This window comes from Centroberyx affinis, unplaced genomic scaffold (assembly GCF_046629955.1).
Source record: "Centroberyx affinis isolate AG114_WGS23_722 - 3 ecotype Tasmania unplaced genomic scaffold, CSIRO-AGI_Caff_v1 ptg000076l_1, whole genome shotgun sequence".
Taxonomy (NCBI): Eukaryota; Metazoa; Chordata; class Actinopteri; order Beryciformes; family Berycidae; genus Centroberyx; species Centroberyx affinis.
The window spans coordinates 200,692-228,068 of record NW_027278785.1 but is presented as its reverse complement, the minus strand read 5'-3'; the positions used below and the strand labels follow the sequence as shown (position 1 = coordinate 228,068).

General features: G+C 43.2%; 3 protein-coding genes across 5 annotated transcripts; 1 reads left to right on the top strand and 2 right to left on the bottom strand.

The window, feature by feature from the left end:
- Nucleotides 1-99: 99 nt before the first annotated feature.
- On the bottom strand, nucleotides 100-18,512 carry col26a1 (collagen, type XXVI, alpha 1). 3 transcript variants are annotated; one of them, XR_011695238.1, is made up of 15 exons: nucleotides 18,060-18,512; nucleotides 17,580-17,702; nucleotides 16,814-16,917; nucleotides 8,175-8,236; nucleotides 7,808-7,973; nucleotides 7,148-7,246; nucleotides 6,807-6,935; nucleotides 2,928-3,011; nucleotides 2,576-2,628; nucleotides 2,396-2,458; nucleotides 1,907-1,942; nucleotides 1,762-1,806; nucleotides 1,593-1,677; nucleotides 906-1,498; nucleotides 100-748 (listed from the first exon to the last, which is right to left on the bottom strand). XR_011695238.1 is itself a non-coding variant. In XM_071521216.1 (14 exons), the coding sequence occupies exons 1-14, from the start codon at nucleotides 18,227-18,229 to the stop codon at nucleotides 1,365-1,367; spliced, it is 1,353 nt and encodes a 450-aa protein (XP_071377317.1). In that variant the 5' UTR covers nucleotides 18,230-18,512; the 3' UTR covers nucleotides 100-1,364. The 3 variants fall into 3 exon arrangements, 2 of the variants coding, with proteins under 2 accessions (XP_071377317.1, XP_071377325.1); XM_071521216.1 differs by having other exon boundaries at nucleotides 100-1,498; XM_071521224.1 differs by having other exon boundaries at nucleotides 100-1,498; nucleotides 7,850-7,973.
- A 1,083-nt stretch (nucleotides 18,513-19,595) lies between these two features.
- Nucleotides 19,596-23,331, top strand: srprb (SRP receptor subunit beta). The gene is made up of 7 exons (XM_071521410.1): nucleotides 19,596-19,797; nucleotides 20,301-20,395; nucleotides 20,504-20,581; nucleotides 20,711-20,793; nucleotides 20,985-21,121; nucleotides 21,273-21,327; nucleotides 22,150-23,331. The coding sequence occupies exons 1-7, from the start codon at nucleotides 19,626-19,628 to the stop codon at nucleotides 22,358-22,360; spliced, it is 831 nt and encodes a 276-aa protein (XP_071377511.1). The 5' UTR covers nucleotides 19,596-19,625; the 3' UTR covers nucleotides 22,361-23,331.
- Nucleotides 23,332-23,479: 148 nt separating this feature from the next.
- On the bottom strand, nucleotides 23,480-26,756 carry wdr53 (WD repeat domain 53). The gene is made up of 3 exons (XM_071521398.1): nucleotides 26,715-26,756; nucleotides 25,441-25,935; nucleotides 23,480-25,296 (listed from the first exon to the last, which is right to left on the bottom strand). Exons 2-3 carry the CDS (start codon nucleotides 25,927-25,929, stop codon nucleotides 24,616-24,618), a joined length of 1,170 nt encoding a protein of 389 aa, XP_071377499.1. The 5' UTR covers nucleotides 25,930-25,935; nucleotides 26,715-26,756; the 3' UTR covers nucleotides 23,480-24,615.
- Between the last annotated feature and the right edge of the window lie 621 nt (nucleotides 26,757-27,377).

Below are 27,377 nucleotides of genomic sequence, written 5' to 3'. Positions count from 1 at the left end.
TATGTGTTAATGTGATTGTATGTGTTAATGTGATTGTATGCAATTGTGTGGCAATATTACAAGAGTAAACCTGTTATTGTTGTGTATTTTAATCTCATTTTAACAATAGACACAGATACATATCCACTGAGTACAACGTCTTACAAATGAAACGACAACAAAGCAACACAACTTTTACACAACTGAACAATATTTAGTTTAGTATAAAAGATAATGAAACATGCATGTGACACATCAATCATGTATCTTGCCCTTAAGACAGCAATCCACTGAAATATAACATGTATTTAAAAGGTACATCAGTAGACTCAACCCTGTATAACTATGATAAGTTAGTAGAGACTGCAGGAACAACCAAAGATACAGGCAGGTTCACCTCTTTCCAGCTGATGATGGTTAACATATGAAGGTCATGATGGAGAAAACAAAGATTGTAGCAGACAAGGTCATGCTTTTTTCCTGAGAGGAACCATTTAGCCTCTCTCAGACCTATTATACAATAATCATATTGGGTTGGATACAAATCTCAGAGGCAGTTATGATGAAGTGAATGTAATCCTGTCAGGTTCAGCGCTCCGTCAGCCGGTCGCGTGAAGACGCATCGCAGCCAAGCGAGGTCGGCGGGGCCGGGCCAGAACACGATTGTTTCAGCAACTCTTCCTTCCCTCTCCAGATGCGCATTGCTCTCCAGATGCTATTCATTTCACCTAACTTATTTTAAGCAGATATTCTTGGCAGCTTGTCATGTCTTACCTCAGTTTTAACAAGGCAGAGCGCAGAGAGAGAAAGAAGAGGAGAAAGGAAGGAATGTGTTTGACAGGTTAACATGAGATGAACCCCGAGGTTGTCCAAGAACGTGTTTGACACTAAATAGTGTGTTTTGGGTCCAGCTCTCAGGAACTCACATCATAGCCTAGAGAGCTTCACAAGAGCAGCCAGGGAAGCTGATGTGTTTTATCTGAGGAAAGAAAGATGTCAAATTCCTCATAACAGTTTATGAGATTATATTTCATCGTACAATATCACGTAAGTGCTGCTACTAAAGTTATGTAGACAAAGATTATGCAGCAATAGGGTCAAAAAGGCTGTGCAGCCATTCATGTTGACGTATTTCAACGGATGAGATGCTCAGCATCTCATGTCTACAAAGAGCTTCATTTTAACTAACTACAGTTTTACCACTGCACTTCAGGCAAAAGTAAAAGACAATATAGACAGATAGATTCTAATCATAATGATGAGAAAAAAGATATGAACAAATTATGAGAATTGCACGTCCAGTCAAGCAAATTTGCAAAGGATTTATCCCTTTCACACACTTATACACACACACGCAAATACACACACAAAATTAGACTACACTTTTAAGAGGGAGTCTGTCTTTGTCTCTCCCCGAGTGTTAGAGAAGGGTTTTCAGCGGGCTGCAGGCGCTTGATCTTAATAGCAGAGAAAGACAGGGGGTCCGAAAGACTGCCGAATCCTGAGCCCTCCGGGTTCTCTGTGTCGAGACATGGGAGACAAGAAAACAATTAGCCAAAAATACTCTTCTTTAAAATCCTGCACCCTCCTCCCATCTCTGTCTCTCTCCTCACCGTGGATGCCGATCATGTGCTCCAGGATCAGGACCCTCTCGGCCAGGATCTTCAGCGCCTCCCTGAGCTGCTGCACGGCTTCGCCCTGAACGACACACTCACGTTTACTCTGGGACATTTTTCAACTTCAGCTCAGGGGGGAAAAGACACTAATGCCATACTCTCTTACCTCAGACAAGCCCTCTCCCGGGTCTCCCTTTGGCCCAGGTGGTCCCTGTGAACATGGAGCAAAATAATCATGTCACCTGCGCTGTGTGTGTGTGTGTGTGTGTGTGTGTGTGTGTTTTTAGGGAACAGAATAACCTTATACTTACAGGTAGACCCTGCTCGCCCTTCACACCTGGAGGCCCCTGGTAGAGGTAGAAAATAGAGACCTAATTTAGGACTCATGCACTCACACACATGAGCATACACACAGTTCACCCAGCTTGCATTCTTTATCCCCTGCGCTAATCTGCCACTTCACCAGTTCTCCAAACTTAAATCATGCTAGTAGATGAAGGGGGATCAGGTTTAAAGTCAGAGGCCCACTAGAGAGCCGACTACAGAGGGGACCTGACATGGCTGCCTTGATTAGTGCGGCCTGGCCTTGGACGGGAGAGAGGAAGATTAGTCATGGCTTGGAGCAAGTCTTTGAAGAGAGGCTTGTACACCTTTAATGTGTTTAAGATCCTGTGACAGCTAGGGACCGTTTACAAAACATAGAACAAAAAGCATTTTGATCAGTTCGTCAGAATCAAACGTATTCAGCCCACTAATCCAACAATGAAGACGTTTTTTTGTTTTTTTTTAAGCAGCCTCACCCTTTCTCCTGCCTCTCCTTTAGCCCCGGGATCCCCAGCTTTGCCTTGGAGGCCTCCCTCGCCCTCAAGACAGAAAGAGATATGTTAGTGATGCCACTCACAGTTTGCTCATATTTTCATATTTATGTATTCAACTGTCATTGAAATCGGACGAGTCCAAACAGAGTGATGGATACTCACGTCTCGCCCAGTGAGACCTGGAATCCCTGGACGTCCTGCTGGTCCTGGAGGGCCTGTGACATCAACAAAATCATCCACAGGGGGATAAGTCAAAATGTTAAAATATGGCTATGGCTATTGTGCGGTATCTAAATTCAGTCCAGTTCAATTCAACCCAGTTCAAAAACTTTATTATCCTGTGAGGGAGATTTGGCAGGTTTTACAATAAAAACACATAATAAAAACCCAATAAACACAATAATGGCTTGATATATAATACATGTCACGCCTGATATACTGCATGCACTTTTTTTTCATGAACTGTTGGATTGAAGACCTGTTTTCCCAGAGGGACCTGGTGCTCATATTTTACCTGAGGGGCCTACAGGGCCTGATGGACCAGGAGGGCCTGGAACGACCTCAGGAGCAGGCAGAGCGGGGCGGAGCGGGTTCTCCTCTGGGACAAACACACACCAAAGTTTTAATCACCAGCTTTGTTCAAGCTTTGCACAAATAAATAACTGAGAAAATAATGATTGAGATTAAAAGAAAAGAAAAGAAAAGAAAAGAAAAGAAAAGAAAGAAAAAAGAGATCGGAAAGGGAAAATGAAAAACAAAATAAAAGTCAAGAAACACGCTGTGGGTTGCCAAGATGACTCAGTTGTCCAGTGCACTTTTCTGGAAATACACATAATTCCCTCATTTCCTGCTTATCTTTAGCGTCCACTATCTCCCCAAAACAGAAATGAATACTTACAGAGGATGAATGGCCCACTTATAAAAAAAAAAAAGAGAAAAGCCTATCTCAACTGTTATACATGAAAGTCAATTACAACAGGTATAATATATTGGCAGGCTTGTGTTGAATACAACTTGAACCCTGAATTTACAATTTAAACATCCCATATTATTCAGTTTTCATGATTTTTATTTAAAATATACTCTGGCGCAGGATAAGAACAATGTTCTTCATAGTGTTTTGCAAATAAATATAGTTTAGTTATAGATTAATTTAAATTATTAAAGTGAAGTCTTCACAGGCAGAACAGTCACAATCCTGGACCCTGATTGGCCGGCCACAGCAGCTCCTCTAATTCAAATGAGGTAAACCTGCTGAGTCGAGGCTTTCCAGTTCAAATGCTGCAAACTGGACTGATTGGAAGAATTTTAGTAATTATTTAGTGAAGGGAGCCAATCAGGACCAAGTCCAACTCTGATGTGTTTACTGGAGTTCATAAGAAATTGCTTGTAAAAAGGGGTGTTTTGATAATGCAATAACTTTAACCTCTCAAACAAAATCTAATTTTAACAATGTCTTCATTAAACATATATACATATACTGTATATGCATATGGCAGGGACAGCTGAAATATAGAATATAGTAATATAAATATATAGGCCTATTTAAGTAGTTAAAGTTAAAGGCATATATATATATAGACCAATAGAGAGAGAAATTTGAATTCCTATAATATGGGCCCATTAAATCGTCCTTCCTATAAATGGTATTTCATTAAGGCGACTACAGCCCCTAACCATTGCTTGGCATCATAAACAGGATGGAAATCTATGCTCACTGCCGGAAAAATGGGTTTAACACTGACACCCCCGAGCACACACACACACACACACACACACACACACACACACACTCACCCTCTCTCCCCTGACTGCTGAGCAGAAAGCAGGTGACAGGAGTGGGGGCTATTTCCCACAGCTTATTAAAACCTGACTGAGGTCCAGTGAAAAATGTGTTATATAGGCAGAAGTGGATTTACTGAGTTTTACAGAAACCGTTCCCCCATATTTCTCCCCACCTGCTTATCTTATTTCAACGAAATTTGAGGCATTACGTTTCCCAGAGCTTATTATTAAGATCTGAATGGAGCCATATTAAGAATTTTAAATTTTTTACAAGATTATTAATCATCTCACTGGGGGTAAGATGATTGTTGAAACTAGGGTTTCACTTATTCCAGCTATTGACCTGAGGTGGTCAGATTGATTTTCATCCATCTCAAAGGGTTAAAGATCCAGTGCAATGAGAATTGCATTTCTCAATTTTATGGTATAGTTTAACAAACGACCCGCTAATGTAAAGTTACCCAGTTATTATAACTGGCAGTATTATGGAAATTTGACTTGGAAACATCCGTTGAGAAATTCTCCCTCTGGTTGTCAACAGAATCAAACATTTAGAATTACAGTCTACTTCCTGGTGTAAATGACATCATACAGCCAGGTTTTAATGAATGCTCTGATTGGCTGACAGTATGCATATTTAATCAGGTGTCCCATAGTCTGTCAGACAATAACCTCCATTGTCAGTGAGTGCTGAAATTGTAACACTGGGTATTTGTTCCCCAAAGATAGAAATATTGGCCTGCAGTGGATGGCACAATGATAGGAAAGGTTCAGCTGCCACTTCTCACTCAGTCCTACAGGCTTTTTACCATCTAAAAGAATTATGCTCCTTCTGTTAGAAATCAATATTAATCTTTTCCTGACTGAGTTAAAATCATTGCACTGGGTCTTAAAGAGCAGGTAAAATAATATGAACCTTCTCCCAGATCTGACTTCAGACCTCAGGCTCAGGTCAGAGTTCAGACATCGAGGGTTAATCAGCCTATAGAGGTTCATGGACAAGTCAACCATAGGGATTAAATCTGGTGTGTGAGGGTGACAGACAGGAACAACTGGTCAATCTAGAATGTCTTCTTTGCTGCATGTCGGTGTACAAATGATTTTTAGGGAACATGCGAGAGGTAAAAGTTGTGCTTTTTCCTCAGTGTTGTTTTGAGTATGTTTGTTTGTAAGTATAAATTTGGTTTAAATCCAAGCTACACTTCTCCTTCCTATCCACTATAACATAAGCCCAGAGTCAGTCTTCTTCCCCTGTGTTGAAACAGCACTGTTACATTAAAGCTGCAGTCCACAAAAAAAGGGGTCCAGAAGAAGCAGAGTTCCCTCTGGAACTAATTTTCTAACGTTACAGTCTCCCCCTGCCTGGCTCCCTCCCCAGGAAAGTCTACATGAGTGGCAGACTATCTCCTCCCCTGTTCCTAACCAGCCCATTTTGGCTCCGAGCCGCGGCCCATTCCCCCAACGCAGACTGTTGTGCTGACAGCTTACAAATTAGGCCTGATTTACAGCCAGTTGGCCCCCCTCGGCTTACATGGTCCCACAGACCCAAATCTACATAGTTCCAGACCCGCAGACACAGTCCCGGGCTCAGAAAGGCAGAGCCAGCCAACAGCCTAATCGGAGCCAGCAGTCCTCGTGAGGTAATGATAATGGTATGGACATCTACTGCCTCCCTGTGGTGAAACCTGGGTACTGGATGTGAGAGCTGCAATATTGTATATGGGCCTTTCCTCCTATCAACTGCAAAAGATGAACCTCAGAAAGATTTAAAAGTTGCAAACATATTAAATACACAATGAGAAGTAAAACTAATATTTTCATGTTCACCATATAAGTTTAATCTCTCATGTCTACAGACCTGTGAACCTGAGGAGGAGCAGACAAAGAAATGAAGTTGTAATAAATTGGATAAGATGAATAAAAATAGATCTGAACATATTTCTAATTAATTTGAGCTTTTTAAAACCCCCAAGCTAATCTTGTGATTTATACCATGCGATTGAACTCCATTGTTGGTGTTGGTGATAAATGAGGTTACAGTAAACAGTGGCCCAGCAGTGGCACAGCACAAGGAAACAATTAACTAAATCCAAGCCAGCCCTTCTCTGGAAAAAAAAAAAAACGCAACAACAATACTTTCTCCTCGACCAATTTAATTCCCTCAGTAAAAGCAAAAGACAAATACTGCTCACTTAAACACTTGCTAATAGCTACGCTCCAGTTCATGTACTTCCACCTGTGCCCCTTCTGAGCCATTTTCCAAAAAAACCCACTTGGCTGGAGTTCCTGTTATGTCTGACAAGATGATTGCAAAGGGACAAGAGAACAATAGGATAAACTTATGCATGAGATGGAGGTGGTGGGCGTTTGAAGCTGGTGATGGGAGTGACTCATCATAAAATGGATGTGTGGTTTTGGCATCTTTTCAAACCATTCGAAAACTGAATGCTTGAATTGTTTTAAAATTGTGCTTGGGTCAGAATCCTACCATGTGTGTGTGCTCTCTATTATGTTTCTATGCTCTGATTTAAGTTTGTCTGGGACCAGGACAATCTGGCACAGATTTTAGGATGGAATGAATTATTTTGAGGTAGTATGGTCGACTCACCTTGCTTGTCTACTTGAAAAACGTCTCCCCTCAGTCTGGTAGAAGAGGAGCCAGACCCTGGAGGACCAGGAGGGCCAGGAGGGCCGGGGAGACCCGCTTCCCCTGGTGAACCTCTCTCCCCCCTCGGTCCTGAGTATGCAAGGAAACATATGAAATATACTATTACAGTGATATAAACATATGTTTAATGAAGTACTTTGGTAAAGGTCAATTTCTACAGTTATGAATTAGCGATTTATTATGTGTTTTCAGGTGTCTAACAAGTCCCAATAACCACAATAAATCCTAAACAATCTCAAGTCAGCAGTTAGGACTAGAAGAAGGTCTTGTTGATGTTTTACCCAGGGGTCCAGGCAGACCGGCTCCCCCAGCCGGTCCTGCAGGTCCAGCAGAACCAGGAAGCCCTGGTGGTCCGACGGGCCCTGGAGGACCTCTTCCTCCTGATAGAGAGTCAGTCACATTCAGGTCATCAAGTGTAGAGGTAAAGGAGTAGTTCACCCCAAAATGACAATTCAGTCATTATCTACTCATCCCCATGTCCGTCAAAACTCCACTGAAGTTTGTAGGACCACCAAACACACAGTGAGTTAGATAACTATTAAAGTCAGCAAACTATTGAAGTTAAAGTGGCCCTCTGTCCCCAGCTCAAAAAAAAAGCATGAAATGTCCACTGAATTTCTCCAAATAGCTTGAGCAGCATAATCCAAGTGTTTCGTAGCCAAACAATTGCACTGAGTTCCAAAAGTCCAATATTTACCACATTAATAATGAGGTAAATATTGGACTGCAATTGTTTGGTTGCAAAACACTTGGATTCATCACCAAACTTAAGGCTACAGGGGCTAAATCCCTGTGTGTTTTATGGTCCTACGAACATCAGTTCGTTTCGACTGACATGGGTGAGATTAGAAACTGAACTATTCCTTTAATCATCTCTGAATGCTGAAATTAAAACTGTACATTTGTATGCAAGAATCTGCTCCTCTGCATGTGCACTGCACCTTCAGAAAGCTTAGTCTGATGTGGGTTTGAATGGGTGACACCTGGCGGCAGGTATGACGGGGGTCCTATGGGAGTGGGCTGGGGTGTGTCCACCTCATTGTCCGTCGAGCCCTCCGGTAAACTGACTATCGGTAGGGAGGAACCCGCCTCCTCTAGCAGCTTGATCTGGAACAAGAGCAGGAGATTTCAGACACATCTGCACACCGCTAAGCACAAAGTAATCTGTGAACTGATGGATGCAAGCTGTGAACAATCAACTTATTCCCAGTTTCCCACTTAGAGGAATGGCTTGCAATGGTTCTCTAGGATACATATAAAACATACACAGCCTATGCGTTCATGCTTGGACAGTGGGCATGTCTTTACCTTGGATTCAATGGCATTTATTCTGCTGTTCATGTCAGTGAAGCCAGTGCAGTTCATGCACTCTGTAAAAGGGGAGAGAGAGGGAGAGGGAGAGAGAGAGAGAGAGAGAGAGAGAGAGAGAGAGAGAGAGAGAAAAGACAAAGATGAGGCTAGATTGCAGATTACAGACAACCATACACACTGCTTGAAAGAGAGGAGAGACAGAAACAGAAAGAGAGAAAGAAAAAGACAAGGATATTCTGTCTTTTTCTTTCTCTCTTTCTCTGTCTGTCTCTCCTCTCTCTCTTTCATTCCTATTTCTTTTTTCCTCCTGGCACCATCACTAGTATCTCTCTATCACACAGCGCAGGTCAAGCCAAGATATATAAGAACAATGCCCACTAAACCATACCCAAGAATTTATTAGCAATTCCTCCTTAAATCATGTCACTCACTCACAGCATAAATATTATTAGATCTCTCTTCCCATCCTCCCTCCTTCTCTCCCTCTTTCTCTCTCTCACACACACACACACACACCCAACACACACCTGCTCGCCTCCTGACTCTGCATGTTTTCTGTCTGTCTGCCCACTTGCAATGATTCTCTGTATACCCAGACACTAGGAACACATCCTCCTCCAGATACCAATGCCATTACCATTATCTATGTGTTGCACATGGAAACGCATACACACACACACACACACACACACACACACACACAGGCTCAACCAGAAACACACAAGCTCCATTCACTGGCATCTCCCAATGTATGCCAGTATCTTTCCATATTGTTTTGCTCTATTTGGTCATCTCTTTCACAAATGAAGCCGAAGCTAGTTTCGCTAACACAGATAATCACTTCCCTAGCTGTATAATCTTGGCAGCTTTACAGAAGCTATAAGCCAAAACACAGAATAGCACTGTTTCAGAGAGGAACCCCATATTTATTCTAAATATGAGCCGTTCTCTGGTCTAGAGGCTCGTGGCTCGTAAGTGGCCTGGAATGTCAGCTGTCAGTTCCACAGATGGGAACCACCCACATTGCGGTCATAGCGAGGATACCTAGAACCAGAAACAACTGGTACTCATAAATAACTAACAAAAATGACCCAAACGGCTCTGGTCTGCCTAAAATCCTCGTCTCTGACCACGGCACAGTGGGTTCTAACGGCAGCCACTGAGGTTTCTGCTCCACTGAAATAGGACAGGATGCATGTGTGTGTGTGTGTGTGTGTGTGGTTGTGTGTGTGTGTGTGTGTGGTTGTGCATGTCTACAAGCAAGTGTATCCAGTCCAGTGGTGTCTCTGGCTGTGTGGGTGTGGTTTCTCAATGCCTCGATTCACCCTCGGTCCTCCCTGGAGAACATCCACAAACGGAAACAACAATCAACAGCTCAACCCCAAACACATTCCTCAGGATTCATCAGCCCAACTACTGAGCGCTACTTCACTGCTGAGGCCAAAATGACCCTACATGAGTTGTTTGTTGTGACTCGCTGCACTGAGGTTTTTCAGTCTCTACACCAAGGACATCAAAGCTCCACACAGTACAACAGCAAGACTGTGGCTAACCAATGGGCTGCATAATGTGAGAGGACTAATGAGATGATAGCCTATGTCTCTTTTTCCTCCACAGACTTAAAAGGGAAATTCCACCCTCGGACACTCTTGCACTGCTATATATCATCATATATTTGTGATGCTCAGTGTATTATTTTGAGATAAAGTGTTATAATTTACGTTTTTTGGTGTATCCACTTTCCCTCAACATTTTGACAACCCCTAGACAACTCCCAGGATGAACTTGTTGCATTCAGTATGTGTAGGTGGAGAGAGCAACAGTGATAATGATAATTACTTACTCAAAACAATTTTGAGGCTACTGTCGGTGGAGAAATTGGTACCTCTGATGGATTTCCGCTCCTCAGACCTGGGAGTGAGGTTTGGCACACCCTTCCTCCTAATGAGCTAACTAGTCCAATCTTCATCTCCTGGCCACCGAGACCCAGGAATAAGCCTGGGATCTTATTATGTCATAAACACGCACCACAGGAAAACACCAGAGCTGAGTCAATATACCATAAACGTGAACCAGAGGAAAACAACAGAGTTTTCTAGAGGAGGCAGGCGGGATTTCCGTTTTTGGAGTTGGAATTTAATTACATTGGGTTAGAAAGCCAAACTTCCGTTGTGTGAGAGCTGATGCAATGTTTAGAATGGGACCGCAGTCTATACAGTCTGTTTGGATCCATAATTACACCATGGCAACATGAAGACATGGTTATTTTTCTTGGATTGTACTCAGCTCATGGGAAAGGTTCAGAATCATGTTGTCGTTAGTGGGAAGCCAAATAAACAGAAAGTATAGGGAACTTTTTTCTGCTCCAAAGGGAACGGGATTCATGTTTTTGCCCAGTGATTCAAATATTCAAATATTATGACTTGTTTGATATGGATGAGAATGCGTTGTTTGTGAAAATGAAACCAAGATTTCTGGTATTATAGCAGCATGGAATGCTCTTACTTTGTATTTCAAGAAAATACATGGCAGAGGCCATACAACACAAGTGAAAGAAAATGTGATTGATTCAAAATTACCACAGACACAATTGTTTCATTACAGAAAATACAATTAATAAACATATCAGATTGCTGGGTAATGCACCATGCAATTGGATTACACGCACATACATTTCATGAGTTGAGAACAAAGCTGACATTATTCATATGCGATAAGTACCAATGTTGAGTCCGGCGATGAATACAGAGAGACAAGAAAGCAAATTTGCTGTTTGGATCTAAATCAAACTCCCTCCAGGCAAAGCACATACTGCCAGATTAGACCTCTTGGAAGATACAACTCTTCATTTAATGATCACAAAGAACAAAAAACAAGGACATATTTTATCTTAGCAAACTACAAACATGCCGACTCCATTAATGAATCATCCCTACCATTATTCTGTGATTTACAGTACTGTGGGCACAGTCTGTTGAGACAGTAAGTTTTCTACATTAGACCTGGACATAGATCATAGAAATCACTCTTTCTCTTTCTAGCTCCTTTTTGCACACGTGCACAGACACACAGATACACACACACACACAAACACACACACAAACCTCAACCACAAAACAAACCATGACGCACACAGCTGGGGACAGTAATTTTCATAGGCACTAAATACTTGCTCTGTCTGTATGTGTGAGGAGGAAGTAAGGATGATGTATTGAAACATCTCCTTGGACCGTCTTAAGAGTGTCTGTCACGTCCCCAAGATACACAGAGAACAGTGTGCCCAATGTGTGTGTGTGTGTGTGTGTGTGTGCGTGTGTGTGTGTGTGTGTGTGTCTAATCCACAGACAGCCTCTCAGAACTGGCTGTATCCCAGGAGCCTGTTGTGTGTCGGCCCCGGCCAGCAAGTGGTCAGCTATTGCTGGCATGAAGAACAGCTGGCACAGAACACACACACACAAACACACACACACACACACACACACACACACACACACACACACACACACAAACACTCACTAAATCACACACCCACTTTGACTGCTGTGGTTAGTAGAGGGCGGCGAACAGAACTAAAAGCATTTTTTTGCAAACCAAGATGCCCAGTAGTCCACAGCGGGACCATTTAGCATTTTTCACCATTATGCCAGCTGACAGGCCACACACACCAGTTCCCTAAATTGAGGCTGTGAAATGCTTTACTAGTAAGGAATACTTGACAAATAATGTAATTTCACATCAAATTCAGTGAATGGTGCCATCATTTAGAAGATTTAGAAGATTGCAGAAAGAGAGCTGGTCAATAAGTAAATAATGAACTTCGCAGCCACAAAGAGGGACAGTTATTCATCGAACTTTCCTCCTGCTGCTGCTCAGCGGGCGGCGTCCAAATACAATGAGATGATGCTTCTCCCCCTTACTGAGAATGCACCTACTTTCTCTGTCCTTCTCTCATGCACCCAGAATGCATCCACTCATCCCAACACCATGCGCAGTCCGACCCTTCAGCCAAGACAACAAACTGCTCTGGGCTGAAACACGAGCAACACAATAGTCGCTATAGAGATGGATGGCCTTCCCGGCGCACAGACATACAGTCATCGTCATGCTATGATGAGGGGATGCTGTGTGAATTTCGGTTGAGGAGAGACAAATGCATGGTGACTGGCTGAAATAAGGTCAACATTTTTGAGGTTCAAATGATTTTGCGGTGGTGTCCGATGAAATGGAGAGAGTGGGAAAGGGTGGAGACGTTGGAGAGAGAGAGAAAGAGAGACAGGCAATGACAGACACACACACACACACACACACACACAGACAGGCAGCGATCCCAGCCTGTCTAGACGGACAGACAGCAGAAAAGTACAGATTGCGCCAACTGTTGCAGGTGACAACTGAAAGACAGATAGACAGACCCAAGAACTGGCAGACAGAAAGACTGAAGGGACAAAAGGGAAGAAAGTCGTGGAGAAGACGGGAAGACCCAACAAGAAGAAGGTGGTGAAAGAAATGAAAAACCACAGAAGGAGCACGGACAGAGCGCCATCCATCAGCCGGGACAGACGCAGGAGCGGGAACAGCTGAGCCGTCCCAAAGCTCCTGACGGGTCAAAGGGTGCTGTCTGACCTATATTTGAGCACAAGCAGGGATGTGTAACAGAGACATCAGTCATACCCTCGCACTGTAACCGCTGCGGTCTCAAAGAGCACATGTGGGATGGGGTTCTGTTTTATCACTTTACTCCAAGGAGAGGAGAGAGGGAGATCTGAAGGAGGTAGGGAGTGAGATAAGTGGAAAGAAGCGAGGAATAGGGAAGATTAAGAGCCCAGCAGTGGTAGTCATAACAAAGAAAAAGCAAGGGCAAGGCAAGGGTAAAAGAGTAAAGGCAACAAGGAAGACGAGAGCCGAAGATGGAAAGAAACCTGGATTAAAAGGCCGTGGGGAAGAAAGTGTGGATAGCAATGAAAAAATGAAATTAGGGGCAGGAAGAAATAAAAAGTAAAGAAATTGAATGATATAATATTCCAGATAATCCCTCCAACAATGGAGTTTAACACACTTCCCTCCTTATCCAGCGACTCTAAGCTACAGAGGGGAAACAGTGACTTGACTTCGCAGCTGCAGCATTAACTCGTGAACACGTTTTGACACACTAATCACTTCACCACCTTTTCACGTTGTCACCGAAACGCCGCATTAACTTCACCGAAACGACATCCTGTGCAAGCATGCAGTCGGCATTAAACTTTATTAAACTTCTTTTCCTGAGCTTCTGCGTGAGATCAAAGGTCACCGCTCCCGTCAGACTACCACCGAGGGAGGTCCTGGCACTAATTCTTTTTAGATTAGGCTCCCCCCCATACACAGACATTACCCACAATCCCTCCTGATGATATGATCGTTGTGCGCAGATAGGCTTTGTGGGGGGGGGGGCGCTGCTGGGACGGAGCGGGAGAGAGGGGGCAGGGGCCAACGGCAGGGAAATTACTAACACATTTCTTCCAAATGTGTTCCATTCCGTCATGTGTTAGCACAACTCCGCTGAAAGTAAATTGTAAATCTTGTGATGCACTGTACACAGCCAGCGCAAACCAGACCAGTGCGCTTGTTCTGTCAAAAAATATATATATGGGTCAGGGTGTCAACAAAATATATTCAGAAAACACCCACTTTCCATCAAGGGGAACACATAAAAATTCAGGCTTTGCAACGATATAGTTATGTGGCCACACGCTCCAAGATATTCCACAGTATTATACTTATAAGGTTATAACCTAAAACCAAAAGCTAATTCTGACTGTGTTAAGGGTGTCACACTAAATCAAAACACATAAAACACGACTCAGACCTCTTCGAAGACCAAAATAGTGAAAAAATCTATTCCAAGTCCTCCTCTTATTTGGCCATTTTCTATGTTTATTTGACAAGGAATGATGGTAACAAAATAAGACAAAGTACAAAGATAGAGTGCCATGTAGAAAAGGTGTCAGGGTGAAGAAGATGAAACAAGGAGAGAGTGTGTAGAGAGGAAAGGGACAAGTGTCTCTTCAGTCGACGACACAGACTAGACTCCGACTCTAGTCTCCTTTATGTGTCCTCCCTCTGCATCTCTGAGGATCTTAGAGGCCTCTGAAGTGCGGCCAGAATCCTATCAAACCAAAACCAGAGGTGATGTCATCTTCGGCGGGTAAAGGCTGTCTTCTCTCCCCTCTGATAAAACAGCTGCCTCAAAGCCCCTTTGAAGCAGTTTTTCGGCTGCTACACGGAGCTGCATGGACAGATTGGCTGGGTGACACAAAGCCGAGGATACACACACACACACACACACACACACACACACACACACAGAATGCTACCATTAACGAAAATCCTACTTTGCGTCAAAATCAAGATTGGCACGCTTTTCGAGACACAAATTATACCTATTTTCAGACTGGAGAGAGTTTTCAGTGGAGAATGTTGCAGCTCAATTCTTTGCATTCTCTGCACCAAATTTAATCTGCTTCAGAAGAAGAAACCAGTCATTGTTTCAGTACCGCAGCATGATCATGTCTCAAGTAATAAAAGCCTGATCTGAGTGCGGTCACGTATGTTACAGAGACCTGGTGGAAGAGTGTCATGCTCATTAATCTCAGTGGGGCCACTTTCCCACAGAACCGGCTCTCCGCTGCCCGGGCAGCCTGCAGCAGCTGGAGCCGTCTGGGACAGAAACAGCTAAGCTCTCCACACACACATCTGACAGAGGGCAGAGCGCACTCCTCCGCCCTCCTCACACTCTTCTTTCTCTACACTTCTCTTCTTGCTCTCTTTCTCTCTTTCTGTCTGTCTGTCTGTCTGTCTGTCTGTCTGTCTTTCTTTCTTTCTTTCTTTCTTTCTTTCAGTTGTTCACCCCTCCTTCTCTATCTCCTCTATCTCCCCCTCTGCCAATTCTAACACCTTGTCTCTTGTGCACTAGTCCTCCATTCCTTCCATCAGTGTCCTCTGTTTCTGTAACTCGCCCATGCTGACCCCTGCCAGCTCTCCCTCCGTCCCTCCTCCGCCCCTCGGTGTGAAGCAGACTGTTAGTGACATCAGCCTCGGTCTGTAAGGTCTCCTTACTGAGTAGAACCTGGCCTTCTGTCCCTCCATATGGAGCCGATTTTCCTTGTGCTCCAGCCATCAGAATGTGCAAATACATTTCAGCAAACGTTAAATAAACAGCCAGATTGCTTCTTCACACTCCTGCAACCACTTTGCTCTCAAATGATCCGTAATCTCTGGCATTACCGACTCGGCGGATATGGCTATGTGTTAATCTTCAAGTGGAATAATATACTGTATATGGGTGGCAAATAATGGTTTCAAAAGGCTTTGTAATAATGTCTGAGTTTATTCCATTAGTATTAATGTGTGTTTTCTTAACTCTTGGTAAATCTTGGCTATCCAAGTGCAACAATGTATAATTTTGCAAAATGGAACAAGGTGTGGTAATTATGACCAATAAGCACCACGCTCTCATTGAGGTAACTGTTAATCTTGGACAAACTTGGACAGGGCATGCCAGTGTTTTCAGTGACACGCTAATTGCTGCATTGCCCACCCAAAAAAATCTACCAAGCTGTTGGGCGTGATAGAAATGAATAATTTGACTTTGAAATTAAATATTTAACAAACAGTTCAAATAACTATGCACTTCAAAAAGCTGTATCTTAGCGAGTGCAGCACAGTTCAACTTGCTGGCTTATCGAAGCTTAAAGCTTATGCATTCCTCCATACTGTATGTTCCTGAAATTCCATATGTGAAAGCATGTTTGTCAGTGTGGTGGCGAGCAAGTGTGTATATATATAAATGTACAAAACAGCAGAGTTAGACTTCCATCCATCCTCCCACTCTGGTGGCTCGACCCTGGCTGAAAATGTCGGTCTTTACTGGGCTCGGAGTCTGCGGTCTGTGGTATCCAGGAGCAGCACTCCCCATCACCAAAACCCCGACTGCCTCCCACTTTACAAGCCTCTCTACTGGACGTTTCTCCAGCTTTTTTTTTCATTCATTCATTTGACTCTACTACTATCCATGATGATATTTGGAGAGACAGACAAAACTGCCTCGGTGCTGTCAATGATTAACAGAGTAGTGTTTGTCTGTGTGCACACATACAGAGAGAGAGAGAGAGAGAGAGAGAGAGAGAGAGAGAGAGAGAGAGAGAGAGAGAGAGAGAATCTAATCCTCCTTCCAGGCACAAAAGCTGTAAAGGAATAGGTACAAAACCACAGAACACAGCATCCCTTTCAACTGTTGTTTTACTGCAGTCTGCATTCCCAAAACGTAATCTGAAACATGCTTTCAATCTTAATTCAACTTTACAGTCTTATCAAGAGGCCAACTGCTGCACAGTAGCACGATTAGCCATCTACCCGACTACATGCCATCAAACAAAAAAAAAAGGCACTGATGTGGGTAAAGCTGCCTGGCACCACTAAAAAGACACAGATGGGTCCAGGCAAAACACACGGTCTTTATTCCAGTCCTTGAGAGAATTAGACACAGACCACATTCCCTTCTACAATGCCCTTGGTCCAATTCTTGAGAAAAGCACCATCAGGCAAAGTGAGAGAAGGCAAAAGTAAACGTTGAGCCCGGCAGCAGAGGAGATACTCACCTTCACGACACTCTTCTCCCACAAACCCCGGGCAGCACCTCCACTCCAGAGCAGTCACCTGCCTGTAGGCAACCTTATAGGACGGCCTGACCAGGGTCCTGTAACTGGAATACAGAGCATGGTCACTAACAACGGGAACACAAACACACAGAAACAGGCAGAAAGAGGTGTGACCAAGTCAACTTTGTTCGTGTCAATTTAATGTCTTAAAGAAAACAACATATCTAGGGATCTTCTGTCCCATTGTGCACCTGGCAGGTCACTGTCCTGGAAACAGTGTACTGACACCAGTTCCTAATAAATCTAGGACTTTTCAATGCCATATCATTTTAATAAAAACTTGGTAAGAGCATCATGAGTTTGATTTTGATAATCAGTTTCAACTTCAATAAATTCAATCTTTTCATACAAATCCAGAAAACAGAATTTAAATTCAGTCGTCTAGTGGAACAAATCTCATCACTTTCAATCTCAGTAATTTACACAAACACAAGATCTTTTGTCAAGAGTTTAGAAACATTTTCAAGTCATCAAAGTCAAGTCCCAAGTCACCAGAACCCAAGTCGAGCCTCAAGTATGCTCTTCATGCATCAAGCCAAGTCTCAAGCAATTAAAACTGTGACTCGAGTCCAGAGACACATTCAATTGCCATATCTGACTGATTCTGAACAGCAAAATTGTATCAGCAACTCAGTCCAAGCACAGTAGAGTCTGACTAAAAGACCTGATGAGTAAATAGCAGCAGTGGTGAGGAGTCTGAGGTTACCTGATGAGTTTGGCGCAGGGTCCGGGCCAGCGGCAGCCCTGGAACACTCTCTGGACTGTGGTTTCTGTCCCATTGTGCACCTGGCAGGTCACTGTCCTAGAAACAGTGTACTGACACCAGTTCCTAATAAACCCAATGAGAGAAATCAAACAGCAATTAGTGCCAGGCTATGTGAGAGAAATCATGCATAACCAGTGCTTGTATGGAAGGGATCATACTGACTAATATGTGAATAAAACAAGACACCAACCAAAAAAGTACTTTGTGATCATAGTACACTTTGATACCATGGACAACTAACCCTAACCTAACCCTAACCCTAAGTTGTGATCCAGAGTGTCCAAATATTCCACCTTCAAACAGTGAGTTGTAACCCTCACCAACAAATCCGTTGTTGCTCATGACAGGAAAAAGACAGATTTTGATTTTTATGCCATTTGAAGTGAAAAGTCTACATCTCCAGTATGCAAATACGCTCACCTGAGTTGGGTACGGGACCCGGTACCCGGCGGTCCGGTGCTGCCGCTCTGTTCCGATTTGATGCGCTGCAGAGTAACTCCTGGAAAGTGATAAATAAACCCTGTTCCCATCGACAGGCTGATTAAACATATCCACACGCACAGCGCGTATAAGAGCGATATTGCCATCATTTCCCTCTGATTTATTCCTGGTGGAGATATCCGTAGATATTCAAGAACTCCGAGTTTTAAGTGAAATCCTGGTGTGATAAATCCTGCTATGACAGAACTATCTGAGGTGGAATAGAGTTGGAAAGCCTAAGAAAATCCCACTGTTAACGCTAAAGAGTTGGTCATTTTGTCTCTCAGATAAGAATAAACTGGTCCACTTAAGATTCCAAAATGAATGTCACACAGCCCCTTCCTATAGAATAATGCGGTTTTCTGACGTTTGACATCCTGCCGAGGACTGAGGAGTCAAATATCCACTCTGCGTAAAAAGCGCACTGAGGTTCAGGGCTGAAGACGGAGTGCGTAAAAGCGCATCTGGCTCCTAACGAAAAACCGGTATAATATTCCTATAGGGACTTGCAGTGTGAACGTGGTGGTCAATAGTGAGTTTATATTGACCTTATTGAACTTTATGGTATTGTCTATCTCATATGGTATCACTATAATATCCCCATAGACGCTTAAAGCGTTTATGTGGCACTCAAGAGTGAGTTTATTGAATTTAGAACAATTTATGGTATTTTATCTGCTATGGTAACTATAACATTCATATAATACCCAACAGACACTTATAGTTTTGCTGTGATATTTGTATAGTACCCTTCTAAATTGTACTATAGGTCATTATTTTCCATAGACGCTTATGGGCAATAACTAATAAGCAAAACAAAGATAATACACGGCAGAAAGGTCCTAATGTTTTCGTTTACATGATTAGGATCTTTAAATCACCTGGTAGAATAAGATTTAGCTCAGTTTCATGAGGGCCCTATTTATGTTTTCATCACTATGCTCTCATATCGATTAACTTTTAGTCCTTTGGAGACTAAACTATAGCCTCTGGGATTCAGCATGGCTTTACCAGCTACAAATCTGCAAATGTGTATGCCTTAATAGGTAGAAGTGCAACGGGATTAGGCTAAAGGATTAAATAATGACATCATGAGAATTATTTTAATGAAACGTGGGCCAACCAAGTTAGCCTAAGTTATATTTGTCTTTCTGTGACTGTGTAGCCTGGGGTTCACAAACTTTGTCATGTCAAAAAAACAAACAAACATACACAGTCATCATTTTATACATTACCTCACAGTAGTAACATCTATGGAGACTAGGGAGGGAAATATAAGTGAAATCAAACAATTTCTTCATTTTGCTAAGGACCCGCTGATTGGCCCCACTCCTCACTTTGGGAACCACTGACTGACCTACAACTCCAATCAAAATACATGCGATGGGAGACACTGCCCCCTGCTGACAGACACTGTGCATGCATTTGAAGAAAGCACACGTGTCCCACTTCTGCTTGTGGTGTGTGTCAGTATCATACAGGTTAGTTGGCCGATCAGATAGAGAGATGGACGCAGACAGCATCAGGGAGTCTGGTACTATGGAGGAGAAAACAGACGTAGAAATAGAAAACCCATTTGAACCGTACATTGAATCACTGCGCCAGGAGCTGGAAAACCAAGATCCCATCTTTATCATCGGACTTATTGTCGCTTTGGCGGTTGTTGTCATCACTTTTGGTAAGGAACCTACCGTTAGCTAGCTAGGTAACGCTGACGTTAGTTCCTAGACGTTAGCTTAGCTAGCTAGGCCCAGCAGTTAGCTTAGCATTAGATAGCTACTAGGCCTAGCAGGCTTGTTAGGAGCCCGTTCACTTTGCCATTAAATATCTAAGATTACGCTCCTGTTTTAATGAATTAGATCTAATCTATATATGTATGTGTGTGTGTCACTTGAGGCCAGTTGATGTGTGCTTCCCTGTTACAGCTCACTTCTCTTCCGGCTGCTACTAACGTTAGCTGAATTAGCAAGCATGCTAGCTAACTGTCATCTATCTGAAGCTAACAGCTGTCAGTTGCACAGTCTGTGAAGCAGATGTCAGTATTTCTCGCTAAAGTCACTAAAACTTCATATAGAGAGGTAAAGCTAGCTAGTTACTAATTTGCAATGCTTATTAGACAACATGGGCCTTCGGAGCCTTGGGGCTAAGTTAATAACCAGCTCTCCTCCTTTCTCATTTCAGTATTTCTTAAGTATTTTCTCACAAGCAAAACTGTCCGAAGTGCTGTGCTGCTGGTCGGATTATGCGAATCTGGAAAAACTCTCCTTTTCAGTCGGGTGAGTTTATTTCGGATGCTCTTGCCACGTTGTCTGGCACAAGATGTACAACTGTCATCATGGATGTTAACCCAGTTTACAAATGACTGTGCTTTCATCTTTCGGCAGCTTCTGTCAGGAAAGTTCAAGAGAACACAGACCTCCATCACTGACAGCAGTGCGCCATACAAAACCAAAAACGACAGGGTAAGTTAAGGACAATAGTGGAAAAACGAAATTACGTTAATCATCAAGGCTTAGCAGTTCACCTTTTTCATGAATGGCCCGGTTTTAACTTGGTCCTCTCTCCCTCGTGTTGTTCCTGTATGTGTTCAGAGCAGCACCTGGACCCTGATAGACCTCCCAGGTCATGACAGTCTTCGTCCTCAGTACATGGAGAAGTTCAAGTCTGCAGCCAGGTGAGAACAGGGCAACCTGCTTGAATAATAGATGGAAATTTCTTCCTAGCTTTAGTGTGGTGAAGTTTCCTGTGACCTGATACATATTTATATTTGTCATTTCACAATCACATTTCTTATCTTTATTGCCTATCTTTCTCCCCTCCTTGTTTGATTTGCACTGTCCTTCCCCTGCTCATCTATCTCTGCAGAGCCATTGTGTTTGTGGTGGACAGTGCCGTCTTCCAGAAGGAAGTGAGAGACGTGGCTGAGTTTCTGTACTTTTTGTTGACGGACACTGTGATCTCTAGGAACACTCCAACTCTCTTGGTGGCATGCAACAAACAAGGTGAAGCTGCTCTCCTGCTGCAAAATAACCCCTTTTTCTACACTTTGATGGTGGCAGTTAGACTGTTTTTCACCCCACCCTACACCTAAAACTGCCTTTTGCTGTAGTTTATCAGTAATCTGTAATACAGTTGTTCACTGCTCTATTATAGATATCACCATGGCAAAATCAGCCAAACTGATTCAGCAGCAGCTGGAGAAGGAACTGTGAGTAACTCTTCTACATTTTCTCTGTTTCACTCACTAAAAATCAATAACTGTTGTGCACAAATATGAGTCCATCAATACTTGACTGCAGGTGTGTAAATACCAATAAGAAATACCCAAAGGACCATGCAAAGAATCTGCACAATGCTCAACAATAGTAAAAAAGATCCTTTTCACTGAAGCGTTGGAAAAATATATTTTCATGCTCTTCAAAATATCAAGTGCAAAGTTCTCAAGCAACAAGTGCTGTTCAAAATATGTGTCAATCTGTTTCTGTATTTGGAGAAGCATTGTTTATTTATGATTTCCATGAGCTTTTTTTCTAGTTTGATTTCTATATAATTATATTTCACTTAATTTTCAGTCAGGACTTGCCAGTTTTTCTGTCTTTAATATTTATATTGTAGTCATTTCATTTAGTTTGTGTTAAAATTTCAACTGTCATACCAGTGATGAGGTATGCGGAATATACTGTACTATCTGCATTGTATGTATCAGTGTATTGGTACAGTAGTCCATCTGGGTGGGTCCACTTATTATTGCAGGACTCTTTCCACATTTGTCATTATATAGCAGGCTAAATCTCAGAATAATTAATGTTCAGTTATTTTATTTGTTATATTTTGGAAGAAAAGATTCTCAGTTTGCTTCACACTTTGTAATTGTAATCAACTACAGCAAGTTTTTAGTCTTTGGTTTAGTCAGTGATAACCTTGTAAATTTATTAGAGATTCAGCAAATGAAGTCAGTGATAACCATGTAAATTTATTAGAGAATCAGCAAGTGAAGATGCTTCACGTGTGTCCTTTTTTTTCCTCATAGGAACACATTGAGAGTGACCCGTTCAGCAGCCCTGAGCTCTCAGGACGGCTCAGTGGGTGGCACCGTGCATCTGGGGAAGAAAGGAAAGGACTTTGAGTTTAGCCAGCTGCCCATGAAGGTGGAGTTCCTGGAGTGCAGCGCCCGCGGCAGCAAGGGCGAGGACGGAGGCGCAGACATCGAGAGCCTGGAGAGGAGTCTGGCTAAACTGTAAAATCAGCCACTCGCATTCTCAGTGCAGAATCTGCCTCATGGGCGCAGAGCCAGGATCAGATGAAGTCAGCCCTCCTCCCCCACCTCAGTAATCAGGGGGCGGTGATGACAAACTCACCTCGGTGGAGTGTTTGCGGGTGACTTCAACCAACCCCATTACACCTGTCAGAAGTTGGTCCCCTTTCCTTTGTACCATCCGTGTTGCGTATGTCAATGCAAAACATGAAAGGACATTAAAGGTGGAAGAACTGTTGAGAACTATTCAGTCAGGGATACCAAATAGACTATGAAAGTAATTGTGAACATTGTGCGAATGGAAAATGATGCAGCAGTTTGTGTGCTTGCCCTGCATTGCTGACAAATGACCATTTGCTTTCATACTGTAAAACTTGATTACTGTAAACATCCACCCTGAAGCGTTTAAATCGGCTTGATTAGGAAATTGCTTGCTTGAAGCATTTTTGTAAACTGCAAAAATTATTTGTTTTGCGTATTGGTGACATAAAGAATATGGATCAAAGGCTATCACCCATTTTGACCGAACCATCTGAGACTATATTATTATTTTTTTTAACTTCTGTCCCAGCTAGTCTGAACTGTAGGCTGCCCTTTGAAACATATGTGTTGCATTTAATCAGTAACTTTGTATTCCAAAGTCAGCTGTGTGCCTTTTTTTTCTGGTAGTTTTCTAGAAGTGTTTTGTCTGCGTGCAAATGAATGCCCCTCCTCTTCTTGTGTGGGAGTGTTGTCGGGTGAATACAGTGCATTGTCAATGAATTTATGAATTTATGGTAGCCATACAAGAATGCGGTTTTGCATTTGTTTTTAGTTGTCTAGCTTGTTGAAAAAAAAGTTTTCCAATATAAAGTTTTTGATCCTTTATGTTTATGCAAATGAATTCAATCTAGAATAATAGGAAAAGTACAATTTCTTTCATTTCAGCATGAGAGACACAGTTAACTACTTGGTCTACAAGTCATGTTGCCAAGTTGAATCAGAATGGTCAAGCACTATGGGCAAAGTTTAAATAATGTATAGTAGATTTAACCTACGGTGACAGTAGACAGGACAGTGTTGAAGTATAAACATAAGTGGCAGCAAACAGATTTATCAGTCACACTTGCACAGAAAAAAAATTCTTATTGGCATGATCAAGCAGTTACACAGTTAATTGGGATTTTCACATGATTGCGTATCAGTAGTTCAGTCACACATCTAAGTAACAAACTATTTAAAATACATGTTTCTTCAAGTATCAAGCATAGGACAAAAGTAGTGCACACTGGAAGCCGCTCCAAAGGTGAATTAACTTATTAACCCCATTCCATATGTGATGTTTGGAGCACATTGCTTTCCATCAGTTTAAAGACAGCTGAAAAACATCCACTAAACCACATTAACCTAAAGGGCTGTCATGTAACTGCTGGACCCCAAGCATGATGCCTTCAGGGAAGCAAGTGTGGCTATTTAGTGGCGCTGTATTTCTAACTGTCTTTAGTCTGATGAAGAGCAGTAGGCACGAAACGTCACATCTTGGGAGCAGCTTTCAGTATGTTGCCTCTACTTTTGTTCTATGCTTTGTTTTTCTGTCCAGCACCTGGTTTAGATTGAGATCTGTGTGTTTTTACTCTGTTAAAGTACTAAGCACTCAAGTTATTTAGCCATTCAAAGTAGATTTTGTTGTCTAATGTGGTAGTTTCATAGTCTACAAGAACGTGATGATTATGTACAAAAATATAATGGATCCAGTGTGTCAGACAGCAAAACATACTTCAGAGGGTAGAATTAGATTTTTTTCTAGGACCACACACACACACACACACACACACACAAACCCCCCATTGAACCATATACCACAAGTAAGCTGACAGTAAATAAGACCTGCAAAAGTTATATAAATATTAAGTTATATGAAACTTATTGCAAAATTCATTTGTGTAACACATCTACAGCTGAAGTTGCCCTCCAGCTCTGGCTATGCATTGTATAGTGCTTTCTGGGACTAAAGTGATGATGTTCGCGTTTTGTCTTCAGTTAAAACTTCCAGAAAGCAGAGTGAGAGGCGGCTCTGTCATAAGAATAATGAGCCAAGCATCCTTTGGAGAAATCAAGCTCAAAGATGATGCAGCCAGTCCCTAACAGAGCTGAAAACAGGAGTGCAGTCTCTGCAGAGTTCTTGTTATAAATGCAAGTCAAAATAGTCTATTTCTATGGCCCAGACAAATGAATGCAGTACATGGTGTAAAGCAGATGGATCTATAGTCCAGAGAGAGAGTAGACCGTCAGACTGGAGCTCTGATCTGCCACTACCAGACTGGGCTCTCCTTTCAGCACAGCAGGACACACCCAGTTCACCTTGTTCCCGTGGCTGATGCGGAGTTTGGGCCCAGACTTCAGCACTTCCTCTGTGCCTGCTGCCTCCTCTTCCTCCCCCTCCCGCTCAGCCTCCTCTTTGTCTGGTTCAACCTTAGATGGGTTCCTTGCTTTATCCTGGGACTGCTGTTTGGCTTTTGCCTTGCCCTTAACCTTCCTGCGATGGGCTGCCATTACTCGAGGTTTGGCCTTCCCTTCTGGGGCCACCACTGGGTCCTGGCTGAGGTCCCAGAGGGCGACCTGACCGTCGTTCCCTCCAGTGGCTAGCCAGTATTGGTGGGAAAGGAAACTAACAAAATGGGCCTGTGAGGCTCCCTGACTGTGGGCTTTGACTGCTCCCTGCTGCTCAAGTTTAGAGCCGCTGCCGATCCGCATCAGATGCACCCGCCCGTCCTCGGCTGCACACGCCAAAACGTTCCCACAACTCGCCACAGAGACGCAGTGGGCCAGCGGCGGGTTGAAAAGCTGGCCGGCCCTCTGCTGATGTTCCTCTTCTTCCTCTGCCACTTCCTGGAGGTTGAGGGTCCAAAGGGGACGGGTCTTCTGCAGACCCCACAGCATCACCTGAACAGGTAACGGAGACGACAAAGGGAAAACACATCTGAATTAGGAAAGTGATATCAACTATGGTGGACTGCTGAATACAGATGATGAAATTATCTGGTCTGGAAGTCTCTTTTACTCATTTTAACTCTCCCCTCCTCTCACCTGCATGTCCAGTCCAGCAGAGACCAGGTTGTTGGGCCTGTGAGGCCGGAAAGCCACCGAGGAGCAGATATTAGTGTGTCTTCGGAGGGTCCTGCAGACCTTTCCCCCAGGCAGCTCCAGTACCCGAACTGCCCCAGAGTCATCAGCCACTGCCAGGGCCGAGCCGGTCTCGTTTAGCGCCAAAGCATTGATCTCCTCTTCCCCCGCACCCTGAAACTCCTCTACGGCCCCCTTCAGGTTCCGTGGGTCGAGCACACTCACCGTCTCTCCGTGTGACACATACAGCAGGCCCGAGGCTGCAGGGGAGAACACCACACTTGTATTGTCCTCCTCACCAGGGAGGGTGAGATGGCCTACGATGGTTCCTTCTTGGTTCCACACCGTTACCTCTCCACCCTCAGAGCCTGAGGCGAGCAGACCCTCGGGGCCCCCGGCAGCCCCAACACACAGTATGGATGTGGAGTGGCCCTCACCCCACTGCCTGGCCATGCTGACCTGGGAGATTTAGGGAAATAAAGGAAAGAAAAGCATTAGTTTATTGTATCCCGTTCCGGATACGTTGTATTATTATAACCTCCAACTGGTTATATCCTGCTGAATAGATCAGAGCACAAAGTCTGAAACTCAGCTCAGTTGTTCATTTGTTCTTAAATTACAGCTGAGACTAAGACTTGCATTAGTTGGCCTTTAATGCTGTTCAAAACATAAGAACCATATAATGTTTTTAAATGCAGGCCGTCACTTCAGAAATGAACCTAGAAATTATGTATCAGAGGGTGTTTAGGCTGTACCGATTCATCAGTAAATAGTGAATGAAAAAATGATAACAAATGGGTGGTTGTAGCTCCATGTCGTTCTCTCTCTCTCTATCTCTTTCGATGGGATCACGCTCTAAGGTTCACGGTCTAATACGGAGAAGATCCTTAAAACTAGCTTGCGTTTAGATGCTGTTGTAGAGCGAATACACCCATTAGTGAAAGTTATAGTGGCTAGCTGCCGTTTGCTACACTAGGTACTAACTATTATGAGAAGCTGTCACACACACAAAACCCCAGCTCAGTCCTGCCAGAAAGCTACAACAGTCAACGCTTGAGCTCAGCTAGCTAACGTTAGGTAGCCTGAAAGAGAATACGCAACTCCTTATTTAGCCTGCAACATCACGCATACGATAACAGACATCATGTTATACATTTACACTTTCAACAACAAACAACATTCACAACAGTTCTGTGACATTTTTGCAAACTTCTCTACTACTAGAGTAACGGCGTTACCTTAGCTAGTGCCGTCAAAACTTCAACAAGCTGCCATGTGGGGGGCTGTCGCACACTGATGACATCACAGAGATGACAAGCAAGGCCCGCCTACTAGAGTGCATAGTGGCCACATACCTTTATTGTCTATGGCAAATACAGCTAAATTTCTGGGTTTCACTCTCTTTAAAGTCTTCATTTCATTGAGATAATATTATACAATATGTTGTATGTCTATTCTATATCTTGTTATATACAGAATAAGTGTGTAATACAAGATAACTGTAGCTAATGGTGTGTTAGACTCTACCTAAGAGACAAAACTTTGATGCCAACACATTGTGCAGAGAATATGTGTGGAAAAGCCTTTAGTACATTTGGACACAGGACACACAGTACAGAGAGGACATAAAGCATCAAATCATTGTTCAACCAGTTGCACCAGGAGGGATGGGACAGCCTGCGGGTGGGATAGCCCATCCAGCCCACCCCAACTCTGCCTTTCTAAGGCTGAAAACGAGGGTTACACAATGGTTGCTGCCCGCTGATTCATCCAAAGCTGCAGATCTGATGAGTGTGGTCCATTTCTGGGTGAGTGAACAACATGCCATACTGCCACACTGAATGGGGAACAGAGAGGGCAAGCCATAGCAGTCACACACAAACACACACACACACACACAC

Excerpts from the sequence above, each read along its gene's own strand:
- col26a1 (XM_071521216.1), bottom strand. The coding sequence starts at position 18,229 with ATGATGGCAATATCGCTCTTATACGCGCTGTGCGTGTGGATATGTTTA. Across the intron at positions 3,012-6,806 it reads TTTTCAAGTAGACAAGCAAG|AGGAGAACCCGCTCCGCCCC; the intron begins GTGAGTCGACCA and ends TGTTTGTCCCAG. Across the intron at positions 1,678-1,761 it reads CGGGAGAGGGCTTGTCTGAG|GGCGAAGCCGTGCAGCAGCT; the intron begins GTAAGAGAGTAT and ends TGTGTCGTTCAG.
- srprb (XM_071521410.1), top strand. The coding sequence starts at position 19,626 with ATGGACGCAGACAGCATCAGGGAGTCTGGTACTATGGAGGAGAAAACA. Across the intron at positions 19,798-20,300 it reads GGTTGTTGTCATCACTTTTG|TATTTCTTAAGTATTTTCTC; the intron begins GTAAGGAACCTA and ends TTCTCATTTCAG. Across the intron at positions 20,396-20,503 it reads AAACTCTCCTTTTCAGTCGG|CTTCTGTCAGGAAAGTTCAA; the intron begins GTGAGTTTATTT and ends ATCTTTCGGCAG.
- wdr53 (XM_071521398.1), bottom strand. The coding sequence starts at position 25,929 with ATGGCCAGGCAGTGGGGTGAGGGCCACTCCACATCCATACTGTGTGTT. Across the intron at positions 25,297-25,440 it reads CTGCTGGACTGGACATGCAG|GTGATGCTGTGGGGTCTGCA; the intron begins GTGAGAGGAGGG and ends TTACCTGTTCAG.